The sequence below is a fragment of the Teleopsis dalmanni genome, chromosome 2 (genome assembly GCF_002237135.1).
Source record: "Teleopsis dalmanni isolate 2A chromosome 2, ASM223713v2, whole genome shotgun sequence".
In the NCBI taxonomy this organism is placed as follows: Eukaryota; Metazoa; Arthropoda; class Insecta; order Diptera; family Diopsidae; genus Teleopsis; species Teleopsis dalmanni.
This window is the reverse complement of record NC_051847.1, coordinates 126,189,743-126,206,334: the sequence shown is the minus strand read 5'-3', so window position 1 is coordinate 126,206,334 and position 16,592 is coordinate 126,189,743. Positions and strand designations below refer to the sequence as shown.

At 30.5% G+C, this 16,592-nt stretch overlaps 1 protein-coding gene across 1 annotated transcript in view; it reads right to left on the bottom strand.

The window, feature by feature from the left end:
• Positions 1-577: 577 nt before the first annotated feature.
• The window catches only part of LOC119675657 (acetylcholine receptor subunit beta-like 2), a 27,695-nt gene continuing 11,680 nt past the window's right edge, over positions 578-16,592 (bottom strand). Inside the window, exons 2-7 of the mRNA XM_038086864.1 lie at positions 16,356-16,579; positions 9,923-10,098; positions 9,634-9,786; positions 6,818-6,897; positions 6,413-6,519; positions 578-793 (exon numbers count right to left, since the gene is read on the bottom strand). Of these exons, the coding sequence (XP_037942792.1) occupies positions 578-793; positions 6,413-6,519; positions 6,818-6,897; positions 9,634-9,786; positions 9,923-10,098; positions 16,356-16,579 (956 nt within the window). The remainder of the gene's footprint in view (positions 794-6,412; positions 6,520-6,817; positions 6,898-9,633; positions 9,787-9,922; positions 10,099-16,355; positions 16,580-16,592) is intronic.

The window sequence follows — 16,592 nt, the reverse complement described above, 5'->3', positions numbered from 1 at the left end:
GTATATCTCTTTTATAAAGACAGTATATCTCTTTTATAAAGACGTCTTCCTGCTTTATAAGAACAAATATGAGAACCCTCATTTTGCAATTAGTATATTCGTTCGGTCGTTACTAATCTTTATGTACTGAAATCATCTTAGTTCTATATAAAATAACAACAAAAATATTATTGATAAGATAATTCTAACTAGACATAGGAAATATATTTGATTAAATCATTTATCATTCTATGTCTGCTTCCTTATCAGTTAATTAAAAAAATTTGCATTCAAAGTGTTCAAATTTTATCTCACACGGTCTCGAATGGAAGAAAAAAATTTTACTAAGTGCATATCGACACTTTTCACATTACCTATTTTAAAATATTACTTTCGATTTCATTTAATTTTGCTGGAAAATCTTAATAATGATTACAATCTATAAACTTAATTTTCTTTTCTTTTTTTTTGTTTTTTTGTTATTATGTTAACTTTTCCCCCGTTGCACATAACAACGAATTCATCAGTATACTTGGCTTCCGCTTTAACTGTTATTGCTGGAATAACTGTTGTTGATGCTGGTGGTATTTCCTTTTATCTAATTAACAATCTGACGCACAATATCCGGCGGAAGCATGAAATTTTGCTTCCGCAATGGAATTTCGCTCAGTTGACGGTCGATTGGTTGGCGTGTATCATATAAAGAAGGCGATTGGCATATTATAGCGAAAGTGCCAAAAACGCAGGACAGCGTAAAAGTCAACAAAAAGAAACGATCCAAGACCATCGATACAAATTTCCAATCCTCGACAATCTACAAAAAAATTTAGTAAAACAAAAATTATAGAAATAACGAAATGATGGAAATGAATTTCACAAAAAAAAAAAAAATATACAGTGTAAATCTGAAAAATCAAAATCGATGAAATTTAATTTGAAATACATTTTTTGAAGTGGGAAAAACCATTAGGGAGTGATAAAGGCACACATACAGCACACAAAGCACAATAAGAGACTTTATTACTTTTTTCACATCATCAACTCTATTTGACTATTACATAGATTCACTTTTGTCAATATCCTCAAACTCTTCAATATTCGATATTTGCATTATCTCCTTTTTTAATTATGAAATAATACTTAAATCGAAACTAGTGAAAGAAATTATAAATATAGGAATCATTTGTGCAAATCTTTAAAATTCTTTCATTAAGTAAAAAATTCGCTTTTAATTATATTATTCACAAACGCTTTGTACTCGTATTTATATTTCGAAACAGCAATTCTCCACGTTCCAAGCACCCCAAACATTTTCAGTACCAACGTTACAAGGATTGTGGTACTTGCCACAATCCTTACTTCGTATTCAATACAAACCAAACCCTGTAATTCATTGAAGTGTTTTCACTTCACTTCGCCTTTTTTTGTGGACGAGTATATTTGTTTGTAGTATCTCTGGTCGCCTTCTTCATTTACTCTATTTTGGATTGTACCGCTCAATTCTTGGCAAATCCAAAAGCCAACTTACACAAAGTTAATGCAACTTTTGTTTTAATTCAGAAAAAAATCAATTTTTTTTCTTTGCTTGAGTGGTATTCACCCGTAATGGGTATGAATCCTTTAAAGCGGTTGTATTAAAATAAAAATGGCCTCTGGTTGTACTGAATGTGGTTCATTCGTTGCACTAATGAATTTTAATGAAAAAAGCAACAACAACTCAAAAAGGACTAGCATAAATAAAAACAGAGAACACAGAAAAAATGTAAAGTGGCAACTCTAATAATGTTGAAATTTATTCACTGAAATACATAAACAGAGATTTAAATATTCTTAAAGCCTTACGAAATTATTTTCCCTTTAAATTTTTTGCTTAATTTATTGATATTCAGATGTCTGAGTTGGTGAATCAGCACCTTTACTCTATTTTATCTGTGGACAATTTTAAGTCACACTAAATACAGGGCTTTACGGGGCTTTATAATATGATGGATCTGATATCTTTGTATCTGCCTGTGTTTATCAAATTTCGCTGTATTTTTAGGATACTGAGAGTTGGATTATTGTGACTGTCAATTGTATTGAATAGTTTCAGAGCACGATCTTTAATGTATTTTTCAATTGAATCCACTCTCAGATCTCTGTGGATATCAGCTCCTCTTACATACCATGGGGCGTTAACCAGTTTTCTTTGCCCTCTTTGAAGAATTTTTAAAGTTGAGCTTGGCGCTTGGCAAAACGCTATACTGCCATAGAGTAGTCCTGGTTTAATAATTTGCTTAAATATGCTAACTCTATTCTTTATGTTGAGCTTTTTGCTGCTGATGAGCGGGTGAAGGGAGTGTAATATTCGGGCAGCTTGAGCTCGTTTGGACTTGAAATGTGCTTTCCAGGAGTGCTTGTTATCAAAGGTTATGCCTAGGTATTTGAGAGTATCGGCCCATTCTATTTCTTGTTCTTCTACCTTTAATTTTCTGGGAGCTTGGCGGCGCTTCCTGGTAATAAAAATTGCCCGAGTCTTTTCTGCGTTCAGTTTTATTTTCCACTTTTTAAAATACTGAACAAGCACGTCAATGTGACTCTGTATGGTATTGGAGACATTGCAGGCTATTTTGTCTGAGTACACAATACAAGTGTCGTCAGCATAGAGCGATAGCATAGAAGGCTCAAGTTTCGGTATGTCTGCAGTGAACAGGCTATAGAGCAGTGGAGATAACGGTGACCCCTGTGGTACTCCAGCCTGTATCGATTTTACTGAAGAGGTTGAATTGTTCACTTTGACTTGGAACGACCTTTCATTTAAGAAACTGCCTATGAGCTTGATGATAGATGGTGGAAAGTTCTGAGCAGCCATTTTCACAATTAGGCCCGAGTGCCAGACTTTGTCAAAGGCTTTAGCGACATCAAAAGAGATAAGACCAGTCGACATCCTTCTTCTAAGTGCAGATTGTATATGTTGTGCTATTTTGGCCAATTGTAGTTCCGTTGAGTGGTTGTCTCTGAAGCCAAATTGCTCATCAGGGATAATATTATTCGAGCTTAGGTGGTCTTTCAATTTTGCCAGAATGACTCTTTCTGCAACTTTCCCTAGAGTAGGAAGTAAGCTGATGGGACGCCAATTCTGTGGGAACTTCAGATCTTTGTTTGGTTTAGGAAGCATAATGACCTTCGCTTTTTTCCAACAAATAGGGAAGTACCCAAATTTAAGAATTGCATTGGTTATTTCCGCTACTTTGGTGAGGACGTTTTCTGGAAGGTTTTGAAGACAGATATTGCCAATACCATCATAATCCGGGGCAGATCATTTGTTGAGATTACTTATTATTAATGCTATTTCACAGTGATTAGTGGAAGGGGTAGTAGAAGAGTTGCTAGAGTTCAGGATCCTATTGGCCTGCTCATCAACATTTTCCTCGTAATCAATGTCATCATCTTCGTCACAGTTCACTTGGAATTGAAGTTCCAAGGAGTGGGCGAATTCTTCAGCTTTCTCATAGTCTGTAAATTTTAGCCCTCCAGCACCAAGTATTGGAGGAGTCATGATTTTGTTCTTGACTCTAAAATACTTGTTTAGGCCCCAAAAACTTTTATTCCCGGGTTCAAGGCTGCCCATGAATTCTTCCCATTTTTTGTTATTGTGCGAAGATATCATAGTTTTGACTAAGTTGGATAGACGGTTCGCTTCACGCCTGATTTGTGGGTCACCTGTTGCATGAGCCCATCTTCGGAAACGGTTTCTGCGCCTTATAATTTCTTTAATATGCCTTGGAAGAAGAAAGTAATTTTTAGGATTCCTGGTCCTGAGTGAGGAACATGCTTCGAGAGACTCTAGAATTTTATTTGTAAGAATTTCTATGCTGGTGTCTAGGTCCTCTGTGGTATCAATTTGATCGTTGAAGTCCACCAGCCTTAAGGAATCCTTAAAATTTGCCCAGTTGGTGATAGTTATTGATGGGGTAAAGATGGTAGCATGGCAGTTCTGTAGGACAAATAACACCGGTTTGTGGTCTGAGTCTAACTCATCAATAACTTCAATGTGTACATTGTAGTCCAAGTTATTGGAGATGCCAATATCTAGTATGTGACCCGCACCACATAATATAATAATATTATATTATTAATATTGTATAACTAACAATTTGTAAAAACTTATTTTAAAAAAAATAAATTTAATTTGAGTTTCTATAAATGTCAACCAACTTTTGGATACATAATCCACATACCATAATGCAAATGTAAACATTCAAACTGCTTAAGTAGTCCTAATCTGTACTCAATATACGATTTCTTTAATGAACAAGAAAAATTCAACTTTTAAGAGTATAGAATCATCGAAGCGATGTGGACCGATGTAAAGTGGATTGCATATCGAGCGAAGACGCCACACCTTGAAATGTATTCGAGTTTATCGAATCTTCTCTGAATAGTTTAGTATACCTAACACAACTTTCAGTGACATGTTCGTTTAATGGATATCGAACTACGGAGTTTGAAACTACTATATAATAATAGTTAAAAGGCTGTGTAAAAAATAAGACAATACTTTCCCTTAAACAAAATTGAAACCAACAATGCAAAACGATTGCAAGACATCTTTTGAGGCAGAAGGTTAAAGAGAAAAAAAATAGGGTTTGAAATATAACTAGTAAATATTTTCAAACAACTTCTTCTATAACTATAATATAGTATATACTATATAGTATGTGGGTAACTATAACCTAGTATGTAGGTTAAAGCTGTTATGGTGAAATTTAAATGGCTAATTTATTGTTTCATGTGCAAGGTCTAGATTAACCTCTTTAATTGTGCTATAAGCTTTTCTGTTAAAATAATTTTATAAGCTTTTCTGTTAAAATAAATTTATATTATCAATTAATTTAAAAATAACACACTTTAATAATTGATAAAATCTCTACCGAATGAATCTGTACTTTCCTTTAAAAAAAATTAATAAATATTGGGTATATATATCAAAGAGGCCCAATGCTCCAATAGGAGATACAGGAATTGATTATGATGATGTTGTCAAAGTAATCTTAAAATATATATTTATATAATAAAAAACTGGTTAAATTGATATATATATATTTCTTATATTCCTATCTTCTCTTCTTTCTTTTATTTCCTCAAAATTAAAATTGTCATTTAGTTACGTACTTTTGATACCTCAAGTAAAAATAAATATGCTTACAGCAAACAATTAATATTTTATTGTGGTTGTAGCTCTGAAGGTGGGGAAGAAACTGTGCTCCGTCACATGTGTCAGTGCCCATCTTTAGCTAGAAGAAGTTTTAAAATCTTCAGGGCTCCTTTCCTTACCGTTCGGTCTCAGCTGTCACCTTGCAAAATTAAGAACTTAACCAAGTTTATAGAACTGTCAGTTTAGTTCATCTTTACATAACGGGGGAGTCGTTGCATTCTTTGGCGAATGGTTGTATACTAACATTTACTCTATTTATTAACAAATGCCTATCCTGTGGTACCACAACGAATCATTATTTGTGCTCAAGTGGTCTTTCTTTCTTTCTTGCGTACAATGCCGACACTCCAACCTAACATAACCTAGGCAATAAACGAAAACAAACTTCGATTGAAAATCTCTCAAATTACAGGTATCTTAATATTGCCAAATTTATTTTATTTGATGTACAAAAGTTTATAATAGGTTTAATAGCAAAGAGTCTATGAACCTAAAGTGGACATAATCTCTTAACCAGAAGTGAAGAAACCGCTGTTTATCCATATCTTAAGAACTGGTCGGCAAACTTATTATTATTGTAATGCCTTTTTAGAGCGTAGCAAGCATAGATAATCGCTGAGACTTCTAAATAGTCATTTAGAAATGACAGTTTAGTATCTTAGTGGGGTAGTGTATTCAGTCTAGTATTTTTTCGTCATTTTTTATGTATTTTAGATAAATTTAAATTAAATTTATTTTCTCTGTCCACATTTTGTTGCTTTAAAATAAATTTAAAGGAATGAACCTTATTTAAAGCTTCACATTGAAATTGTTTACAAGAAGATCTGTTGGCATTTATCTTATGAATAAAATTTGAAAAATATGCCTTCAGTTAATATTATTTCCCTGAGCAATCAATATGCAAGCATTGAAATAAAAATCATTTTGAGTTCGCTCGTTTTTATTGCCCGACAATTTGACTTCACCACTGCAAATCAAAAAAATAGACACGCAGACAAAATATTATTTATGTTTATTTACACTAGGAAAGGGCGGAGAATTGTACGAAATATGTTCACAGCCGCAAAAGTAAACAAATAAAAATCGTGCATAAGGACAAATGAAATAAAAAGTAAGAACAATAAGATTGACGAGAAAAGAAAAAAAAATAATAATAAAACCGAAATATTATTTTCGACGCTTCGAGACACAGAGCCAAACACAATGAGTAATAAAGTCAAATATATATACACCTACCTCGTTATCCTTGTCAGCATCCTTGATGTGTTGTGCAATAAATCTGACCGCACGTAATGCCTGCAGGACTTCGGGTGTTAAGTTGCGCGGAATCACATTATCGGAATCTGTCAATATAAAAAATTGAAATAAAAAACCACAAAAATAGAAAAAATATATATAAAAAATGGACGAAATGGCAATAACAAGGACACGTGCCGCGCTTTGCGTAAACAACAAAATTGAAATAAATAAATAAGCATTTGACAAAAATGTAAAATATTATTAAACCTTCCCGGGCCAATTTTCATTTTTAATGTGCCACTTTTCCAAAATTGCTTATAATTTTTGTGGACATATTTGCATATTTATTTGCTTTAAAGCCTCCCTTCAAATTTTCTATTTCTTCCCTATTTGAACACTTACCAATCGAATGTGCTACGCCGTTGTCGTAGGTTCCATCCTGGCTGTCCTTAAACTCACTGGGAAAATCGCTAATACTATCCCTGTAATGTAGCGTTACAACAATTAAGCAAAAATTATTTTCGTTTGTATTTTAATGATTAACTTTAGATAATGAAAACAATTGATTATGCTTATTAGTAAAATTGTAATGAGTTTTTTATTATGAGTGATAATACTTGAACTTGAAATAAATCATGAATTTATTTATAGAAGTTTTGAAAAGTCGAAGAAAAAATTAAAGAAAAAATAATATATGTACATGAGTTTCATCAAAAAAACAATTGATTTTTCAGCAATAAAGAACAATAAGTCGCGAATGTGTTGATTTATAAAGAACTTTGACTTATGGACCGAAACTCCTCATGAAAAATACAATATACATGGACAAACTTAGAGGCCAATTAATATAGGAAAATCTGCCAAATAATTCAGCAAATATTACAGTTCCTAACTTATAACAAATAAGATAAACTTTTGTTTAAAGGAAGAACATTGTAGAAAGTTGCAGCATCAGATAACAATCACAAATCCATACAGCGGTTCAGAGATAACACTATGTCATCTACTTAAAACAAATAAGTAAAAGAACCCAGACTGAATATAATTTTTTATAAATGATAAACTTAGGTAAACCATCTATTAACAACTATCGCTGATAAGGTGAATCTCTTGCTATATACTCTCAACATAACATTTCATGACATTTGGACGAATACAAGCGTGTGAAATGAGGATATACAAAGAGCTGTCGTTATAATGACGGAATAATCTGATTAAACTAAAAAATAAGAAAAGAATATTATATAATGCTAAGAACAGGAAGCTGATATATAACCAAATAATTCGTACGTCACTTCTATATGGATGAGTAATGTTTAACAAAGCTTCATACACTACAATTCGCCAGCTAGAAATTGCACAAAGCCAGGCTCTGAGAAGATTTTTCAAGATACTATGGCACATTAGAACAAATAACATCCTTAGGGACCTCAAGATTGATTCGATCAAAAAATACATAAAGGATAGAGCCCTGCAATTATTTGCGAAAACTGACAGACTTACCAACACCGCTTTATCAAATCTCAGAATGGTTACAGGCTCCTCGGGGAGGTATGCAGATCTAAGGTCAATTTTTGCTTAGTCTGATGAAGTTATAAAAGTTAATCCAGTCAAGGCGTAAAGAGGGATTTTGAAGATATCTCGAGTTAATAAAGAGTAAAAGTGCGCAAGTGCACTGACTCAAATAGCTTCAACATAAATAAATAAGATATAATATCTTGGATATTATACTAAATAAAGTTATCAATTTACCATCTATTTAATCGATAGTAAATATTTTTAAAAGTTTTTTACTTAATAGCGTAAACTAGATAGTTAAAAATTTCTGTCAGATCTCAAGATCAACTTAATTCAAACTATAAAGGAAACATACCAGTGTACTGCTTCAACTAAAGTGTAAACTGTTCAGTACTTCAACATCAGTGCCGACGGATCACTGTTTATTAAGAAGATATACTATGAGACTGAGTCTACCCAATAATAACTTTTGTCAGGTTTGTCTAATTGGCTAAGAGAAGATTAAAAATCTTTAGATCCCTTTTTCTTATTGACCTGACAGTCCTGTCTACTGATTACTTGTCTGATTGGTTCACTTTCACTTTAATAGGGAGTCGTGCCTTTCAGCGGTGTTCGTAATGGAAGATTTCCAATAGAACTTCATATTAATAATCAAAGTTGATAATGTAAAAAAAACCACTTGTTGATACAGCAAAGGAAACCTAATTTACCCTATGAACCTATTTAAGTCAAATTTCCAGAAAAGGAACTGGAAGCTTAAGATATGGCAATGATTGTGAATAGTTATAATAAAAATAATTAGTAAAAATGACTTGTAGAGGACGACTTCTAATAAAAGCTACGCTAAATCGTTAGAGTTAAGAAGATAATGTGAACTTTATAAAAAATAAGACGTTAAGATAAGTCAAACTTTTATCACCAAGGAAGGACAGTTTGGCGTAGAAAATTGTTTTAGACTATACGCTATTAACAGTAATAAATAGTAGAAGGAAGGACAGTTTGGCGCAGAAAATTGTTTTATTAGACTATTTATAAATAATAAATAGTAGGTACCGACGTTAGTATTGTAGAAAATAAAATGGGAGTTGTATTAAAAACTACAAAAGTATAGCATTGAACACCCTTGTTTGAAAAGTTTAAGAATGATGCTATAATATGGCAAAGACAAATGAACAAATACCAAAAGGAGAATGATGAAACCGATGTTAACTTATCTATGGTTCCATAATGTACCAATCTATTCTTGAAAATTTATAAGCAACGAAAGGATGTGTTAATGAGATTAAAAATAGATGAATTAAATATATGGGTCATAACTTTGCAATATATAAGTCAACCTTATATTATATGTATTGAAAAAGTATAGAACTCAAGGAACCCGTTCTTAGAAACTGAGTGGAAATGACATACAAATAGTTATTTACAAAATAATGAAATGTTTATGTTTTATAAATATTGTAATGAGCTTAATCAGAGTTCAAAAAAAACAAAAACTCTGAATATGAGATATACACCATATAAAAAATTGTTTAAAATAATATGTAGGAGTAATCTTTGTTTTGAAATAAAGAAAAAAATTATTGTAGAATCTACAGAAAGAATTAGAAATAGATTATTATTTTTTCAGCAATAAATTTGGATATATATTCAATTTAAAAAACACGTCATATAAAAATACGCTTTTAATAAAATTCTCTTACCTTACATCAATTTCATTAGTATACCCATTACTAGGCGTGGAATCATCATAATCCGGTAAAGTGTATTGTGTACGACGCATCATCAAAACTTTTGGCATAAAGTGTAAAAATAGTTTGCGAAACAGTGGTGACATTTTATGTGTCGATGGTGATCTAGAAACAGTATTTAATTATCTTCATAAAATTTTGTTTAATCAATCAAATTTCAATGCACCAATACTCCATGGTACCCATAAGAGCGTTATTTTATATGAGAATATTTTAATTGCGGGCGTAGCAGCTAACTTACCTAAAATGTATATTCAATACACACACAGTCGTCCAAACGGACAATGAGACCAGTATCATAGTAAATAGTAGATATTTCCCTAGAAGCGGTACGGCCAAAGATGTTGGCGGAATAATTTCAGCCAACAGCAAGAAGAACACAGTCAATGACACAAGTATGGAAATACATAACGTAACCTGTCAACGAAACGTAAGCGTGTAGGTTTGGCATAACGTTCAGATACGTTGTCAGCACGTATTGACCACCGGCATAGTGTAATTCGTCCACCAAACAAATAATAAACAATAGCCAAGTTAACAAACAAGCAAAAAACACGTCTTAACCAATTACAACAAATAACAACAATCGGCAAAACATTTGTACTCGCCTTATCTGTGTACAGATAAAGCATACAAAGTTTTTATTAACATTTTTTTCGTAAAAAAAATATTAATTTTAAATTTTGTTTAATATATTTTAATTTTTTAATTTCAAAATAACAATAACAAAAAAACTACACGTAATTTGTTTGATGGGATTTGTTCATATGCATGATGAGTGCACCCAATTAAGCAAAATCATATGGGAAAAAGTGTGTTGTGGTTTATTTAAAACTATGGATGAACTATGGACGAACTATGGACGATACTTTTATGTTATATACAAACTGTTTTCGACATGCAGACGTAAAAAAACATTTAGCAGTCGGACAGATCTCTGTTGGGATGAAGGGATTATTTAGTCAAAAAAACGTGCTAGGAATTGGAATATTCCTTTATAGACTTTTTTGGGAAAGACAACGATAGAGCTGCACATCTGTATTATCATTGTCTAACAAATGTGAAATATAAGTTATTAATCCATAGCAACTTATATTCTACAAAATCTTAACAACTATAGAACTTTCCTTGAAAACAATTTCATGCTTCGCAACAGATTCCAACCAAATTTAAAACCCCCGAGTTTTATATGTCTATACAATAGACCACCAGCCATTAAAATACTCTTAGCTCCAGCATGAGAATTTAACCTAGCCAATATGAAATATATTTAATCAGAATTTTATTGATTTTCTTATTCAGATGGCGCTAATTGTAGTGTTTTTATTTTGAAATTTTCGAAGAGAAATCTAGAAACATTTTTATTATAAATTATTTTATTTATAAACTTATAACATTTTTAGTTGTTATTCGGCGGAACTTGAACATTATAGTGCATATAGCTTTTTCAACTATTCAGTCGTAACCTTTATCATTATAGACCCATTCATTTAGAGTTTCCTTTAAATTATTTAAATCTTTATTAAGTTGGCGTCTCTTCCGCAAATGATATTTGGAATATTTTCAAATTATGACAGTCAAACAATTGTTAAACGAAAAAGTTATATAGATCAAAATATATTTAAATAGATGGATTTACATAAGAACGTCTTTACGTAAAGTGATCTTTAACCTGGTAATAGTTAATAAGGAGTATATATTATTTTTTGTAATATATTTTGATTAGAAAGAATATACAGCTCAACACTACGGATATTTTTTATGAATATTTTGTACTAAAAAGTACTGATTGATCGATATATTATTGATCGATGTATTATATAGTTTAATATAATACAGTGTTAAGAATTTTTAGTATACATTTGAAAAAACATATTAAATTGTAAATCAATTTGATTAAAAATAAAAACAATCATTTACAATTTTACATGTATAAATTTATTAAATTCAATCTGCTTAATTAATGTAAGAAAGAAAATACAGATGCCAATATTTTCTCTGCATTATATTTACAACTTTGATAAGAATCATTTGACGAACCAATAAGCAATCCACATATCTGTCAAAAAAGATATGTATCTGGAATGATATCGTACAAGATAATTAAACATACTTTAGATTTAGTTCTTCTTCATAATTTGCGCAGTAGGCTTTAAAAGGAGCCCTTATTAGGTCACAATGTATACTATATATTTTTAACAACCAAGTTCAATAAGACTGTAGGAATAAGTAAAAATCCACAAAAAAATGAACCGTATATTATATATCTTCCATAGTAAATTCATCAACGTATAGGTCTGAGGTTTTCTCACTCATACATATGTTATGTCTGAAGTGTACAATATTTGAATATCTGATCAAAAGATCAAAAGATCTTTCAGATCGCAGTACATGCGTAGCCTATCCATTTTAATGATCATAATATTTAAATATCATTATATTTTAAAAGCTGCAAAATATTTAAATACTATTATTTTTTTCTTGTTTAATTTTAAAGAAATATATATAAGAGAACTATATATATGAGAAATATATAGGGCCACTATAAATAATCAAAATGGAAGCCAACATCTGCTTTTGAATACTATTTAAGCAAAGTGCAACTAGAAATTTATTTATTATTAGTGCGTAATATAATTAAGCAATTTAAGAATATATAATAATTGTTATCGTTAGAATACTTTTGACAATTATTAGGCTTCTTCTAAGTTTAAAAACATCTTTTATTTACATCTGCAATTCGAGGCGCAGCAGTCAATATATACGAATAGTAACCAGCACTGTATATTTAGGGCTTTTTGTCATTACCTTTCATTTGACAGTATTTATGAAGCTATGTAAAAGAATTTTTATAAAGAACTTATACAAATAGAACAAATAGAAGGTATTGATGTTTCAATTCACGAGATAGATACATGTGCAACCATAGTTTGAATTATTTATTTTACATAGGATTAGGTTTAGATATTCATTAAAGCTAGTAAATGCCATATGGTCAGTATTTTTTAATAGTCGGATATAAACTGCGAAATTGAAAGGATACTGCCTTTACGACTGATCAATTTCCATGATTTTTTTCCCAACATGTCAGAGTTAAAATTATATCCTGTAAGTTCCTTTTTGCTGTCTATTTAAGCAAGCTTTGTCAAAAACACTTTAGATCATGCATATTAATAGTTTTCTATTCTGTAGAAATAGGTTTCTTTAATTTTTATTTCAGAAAATATATATAAGCAAGTGGTTCGTATATATTAATTTTCTTAATACCTTCGAAACAATTAAAGAAACATAAAATCGAAACCTCTGAATTGAGGTTTTATCGAAATGTAGTAAAACTTTGATTCTCTGCCATGTTAGATAAATTGATTCATGATTATTCATGTTAATCTTGGAAAAATAATAGTGATGGTTTTCCGTTGTCTACCTCCGCTGTGCACATACCGTTTATATGGATACCACTGCTCTATTTGCTAATTCATGTATTACCATACCAGTTCTTTCAACCTCTGCCTCTATACCTGATACTGAGAAACCAGCTGCCATTCCCCAGCACCATATGTAACCTTTTATCGATACTACCTTCGGAAAGCTTACAGTGGGGGTTTGTTACGAAGTTTACCATCTCCTAGTAAATTGAAGGTAGACGTAGCCCTGGGAGACGAAAGATATCATAGCTGAAGAATTAACGTCAATGGTTTAATAAAAGTACAAGATCACTTTTTCGAGAAGCTGTAGATAAAATCAAAATAGCAATCATGTTAGCCAACGTTCGAAGGCACCTAGAAGATGAAGTAAAACTTTCATGAAGGGTACACGGAATCAAATTCTCCCTGCTGAAGGAACAATATTGAATGTAAAAATCAAATTTAAAAACATCATTTTCTATGTATATATGACTTACTACGTCTCCATAGCAAGATGATAAGAAACCTTGAAATAACTGATTATTAAAGCCAAAATAAACTGAAGCAGAAGTCGAGACAGGTTGAGAACTGTCAAGATCAAAAGACTTAGAGAAGAAAAGACGTTATTGGTGCAGGTAAGGTGAAAAGTCCATATTTTGACCGTCTTCGTCAGTAATTATAAAAACTGAATAAATTAATACTAAGCAGGATAAAAGCATAAAGCTATTACAAAACGAGTTTCTAACAGAAGCACAACTACTGGTACTGGTAAAAATACTCAACATATGAAATTATTACATAGTTTTAACATTTTTATTAACACTTTTTCCTTTATTTTCTTTTGTATAGAAAATTTGAGCAACATTATTAACATTCAAAATAAAGCATCAAAACAGTAAACATTTAATATAAATTGGCATTCAAAAAAGCTTTTTGGCGTTTGATCAATCATAAAACGAAAATAAAAATTTGCAACTTTTTACACTAGAAACCCAAATTTGTTGCTAATTTGACATACGGCAATGTAGCTCAAATTTTTATTTAATAAAATTTTAATTATTTTTTTTTTAAATATATTTAATAATATTAACTAATATTCTGGTTTTGCTTAATTCGATGCGACTTAAAACAAGACAACTACAACAACATATGAGTTTTATTGAACTTCCGATGAAAAATTACGTTATGACATTTCTCACTACTTCCTTATAGCACAGAATAAATTTCATCATTTTTATTCGTAATATTTGCAATGATATATTTTATAAATATATTTTATAGATAAAATATATTTTGTGCTATACTATGAGCTAAAATGAAAGAAATTAAAATCTAAAAAATACAAAATTTATATGAGTTATGTATGAATATATATATTAGTAGGTACACTTATTATATATTAATATTCTGACCGCTTAATGATACTAATCAACATTATCCTTCCAGACTAAATATGAACAAAATTTAATTAAAAATATAAAAAAATTTCATTTAATATAAATAATAAATAATATTAAAAAGTGGTGCTTATTTTATATAATATATTATAATATTATTATAATTATTATACTATAATATTATAATATGTATATACATTATGCTGTAATATAATAATATATATATTATACTAATATTAATATTAGTATTAATATTATAAATCTTAAAATTTGAAATATTTATATTTTGTAAGCATTTTAGACTTACAAAAGGTTTTATAAAAGAATTCACAACGCCCAGTCGGGAGCCGCTGTGATACTCACTCACTAACAATTATATACCAAACAGTATTAGATGATACCTATTGAATTTTAGTCGCCTTTTACGACAGACAAGTTTTACCTAGAGAAATTTTAACCCCTATCCCAAAAGGAGAGGAGGTAGAAGGTACAATGGTTATCTTCATCAGATTTCTGATCCACATATACATAAAAAATTAGTATTAGAATTTGAAGTGGAGTATATAAATAGTAAAAAATTTACGCTTCCAATTGAATGCCGAAATATTTTTCATTGTAGGCTAGCATATTTTTCCAGACCTAGATTAAAACCAGACAGTTACTAAGTGTATGAGAAGTATCATTGTCTTCTATGTCAAAACGTCATTCTGTCATCATACACAAACCATTATTATTAAAATGGTGTCGTAGGTCACAATTTCCTATCAAATAATCTGTAGTGAAAAGTTTTATTGTAACGATAGAGATAAGCCAGGTGTTCTTACCTTGGAAATTTTCTGGAGTGTCAAGTCGGAGTAATAAATGGATACTTTAGGATATGCCCTTTTAATATATATAAAACATTTGTAAGGCAATCTAGCTTCTAATAAGATATATGTTAACACCTTTCAGGCAATAGTGACGCCTTCAGAGTTTTTGAAACTTAAGTACTTTTATATTTAAAATTTAATTTAATTTATAATGTAAACAAAGCAATATCCTTGACGAATTATATTTGGAATTTTGGAATGAGTTAATATTATTGTAAAACTTGTCTTAATTATTTTAGCTATGTGAAACTCAGTTAAAACTGTTGACTTCATAGCTATCTATTTTTTTGTGGGATGTCTTTTCACACTTCGATAACGAACATCCTTTATTGTTGTGATCTAGCTGTTCCTAACAATGGGTCATCAAATTACTTCAAATTAGTTGAAAAGATATCTGTGTTTTGCTAAAAATGCCAGATCCAAACAAAATTTCGATCGAAATCTCAATTAAAAGTATTTTGTATTTATATTTACTTTTAAAACCACAAAATGGATAACTCTGTAGTATTCGTATTTGTTTTTAAGAGTAACAATTAGAATCAAACTTCTCTATAATGGACGTCCCTATAACGAATTCCTCTCTATAACGAAGGTTTGTTGAAGACAGCGATTTTCATATATTTGAACCTGTAGCGAATTTCTCTCTAACGAATTCGTTATAGAGAGGTTTGACTGTATTTAAAAAACTGCTTATATAAAATAGCACCCCATAAATTATAGAATTTTAGAGAAACTTAATTAAATTATAAAACAATATTTTTAAAAACTAACATAAGAAGAATAAAGCCTTGTAAAATTTCAATAGCGAAATTAAAAAAAAAATTCTATAAGGAAAATTGAAGGATTGAAATTAATTTCTAGTTTATAGCAAGAAGATAGTCAAAATAACATAACAGAACACAATAAAATACAAAGAACGAACATTAGAGCAGCGACATGCAATAAATTCAGACAGGAAACAGTAATGCCACACTCTTATTCCAGCACATACGGAACGAACTTACCTTCTCGCCGGAATCGCTAGGCAAATAAAACACCAACACTGTAAGGAACGTTAGAGCAACACACGGTACTATTAAGTTGACAGTGTAAAAAAGTGTTTTACGACGCATTGTTAGCTTGAAAGTTATATCTAAAATAAGTAAATGGATTTTTTTAAGATTTAGTAACTTTTCGTAGTTAACAATTAACGTAGAATTAATTTGGTAATTCTTTCTTCCTTTAAACCCTTTTCAATTTTT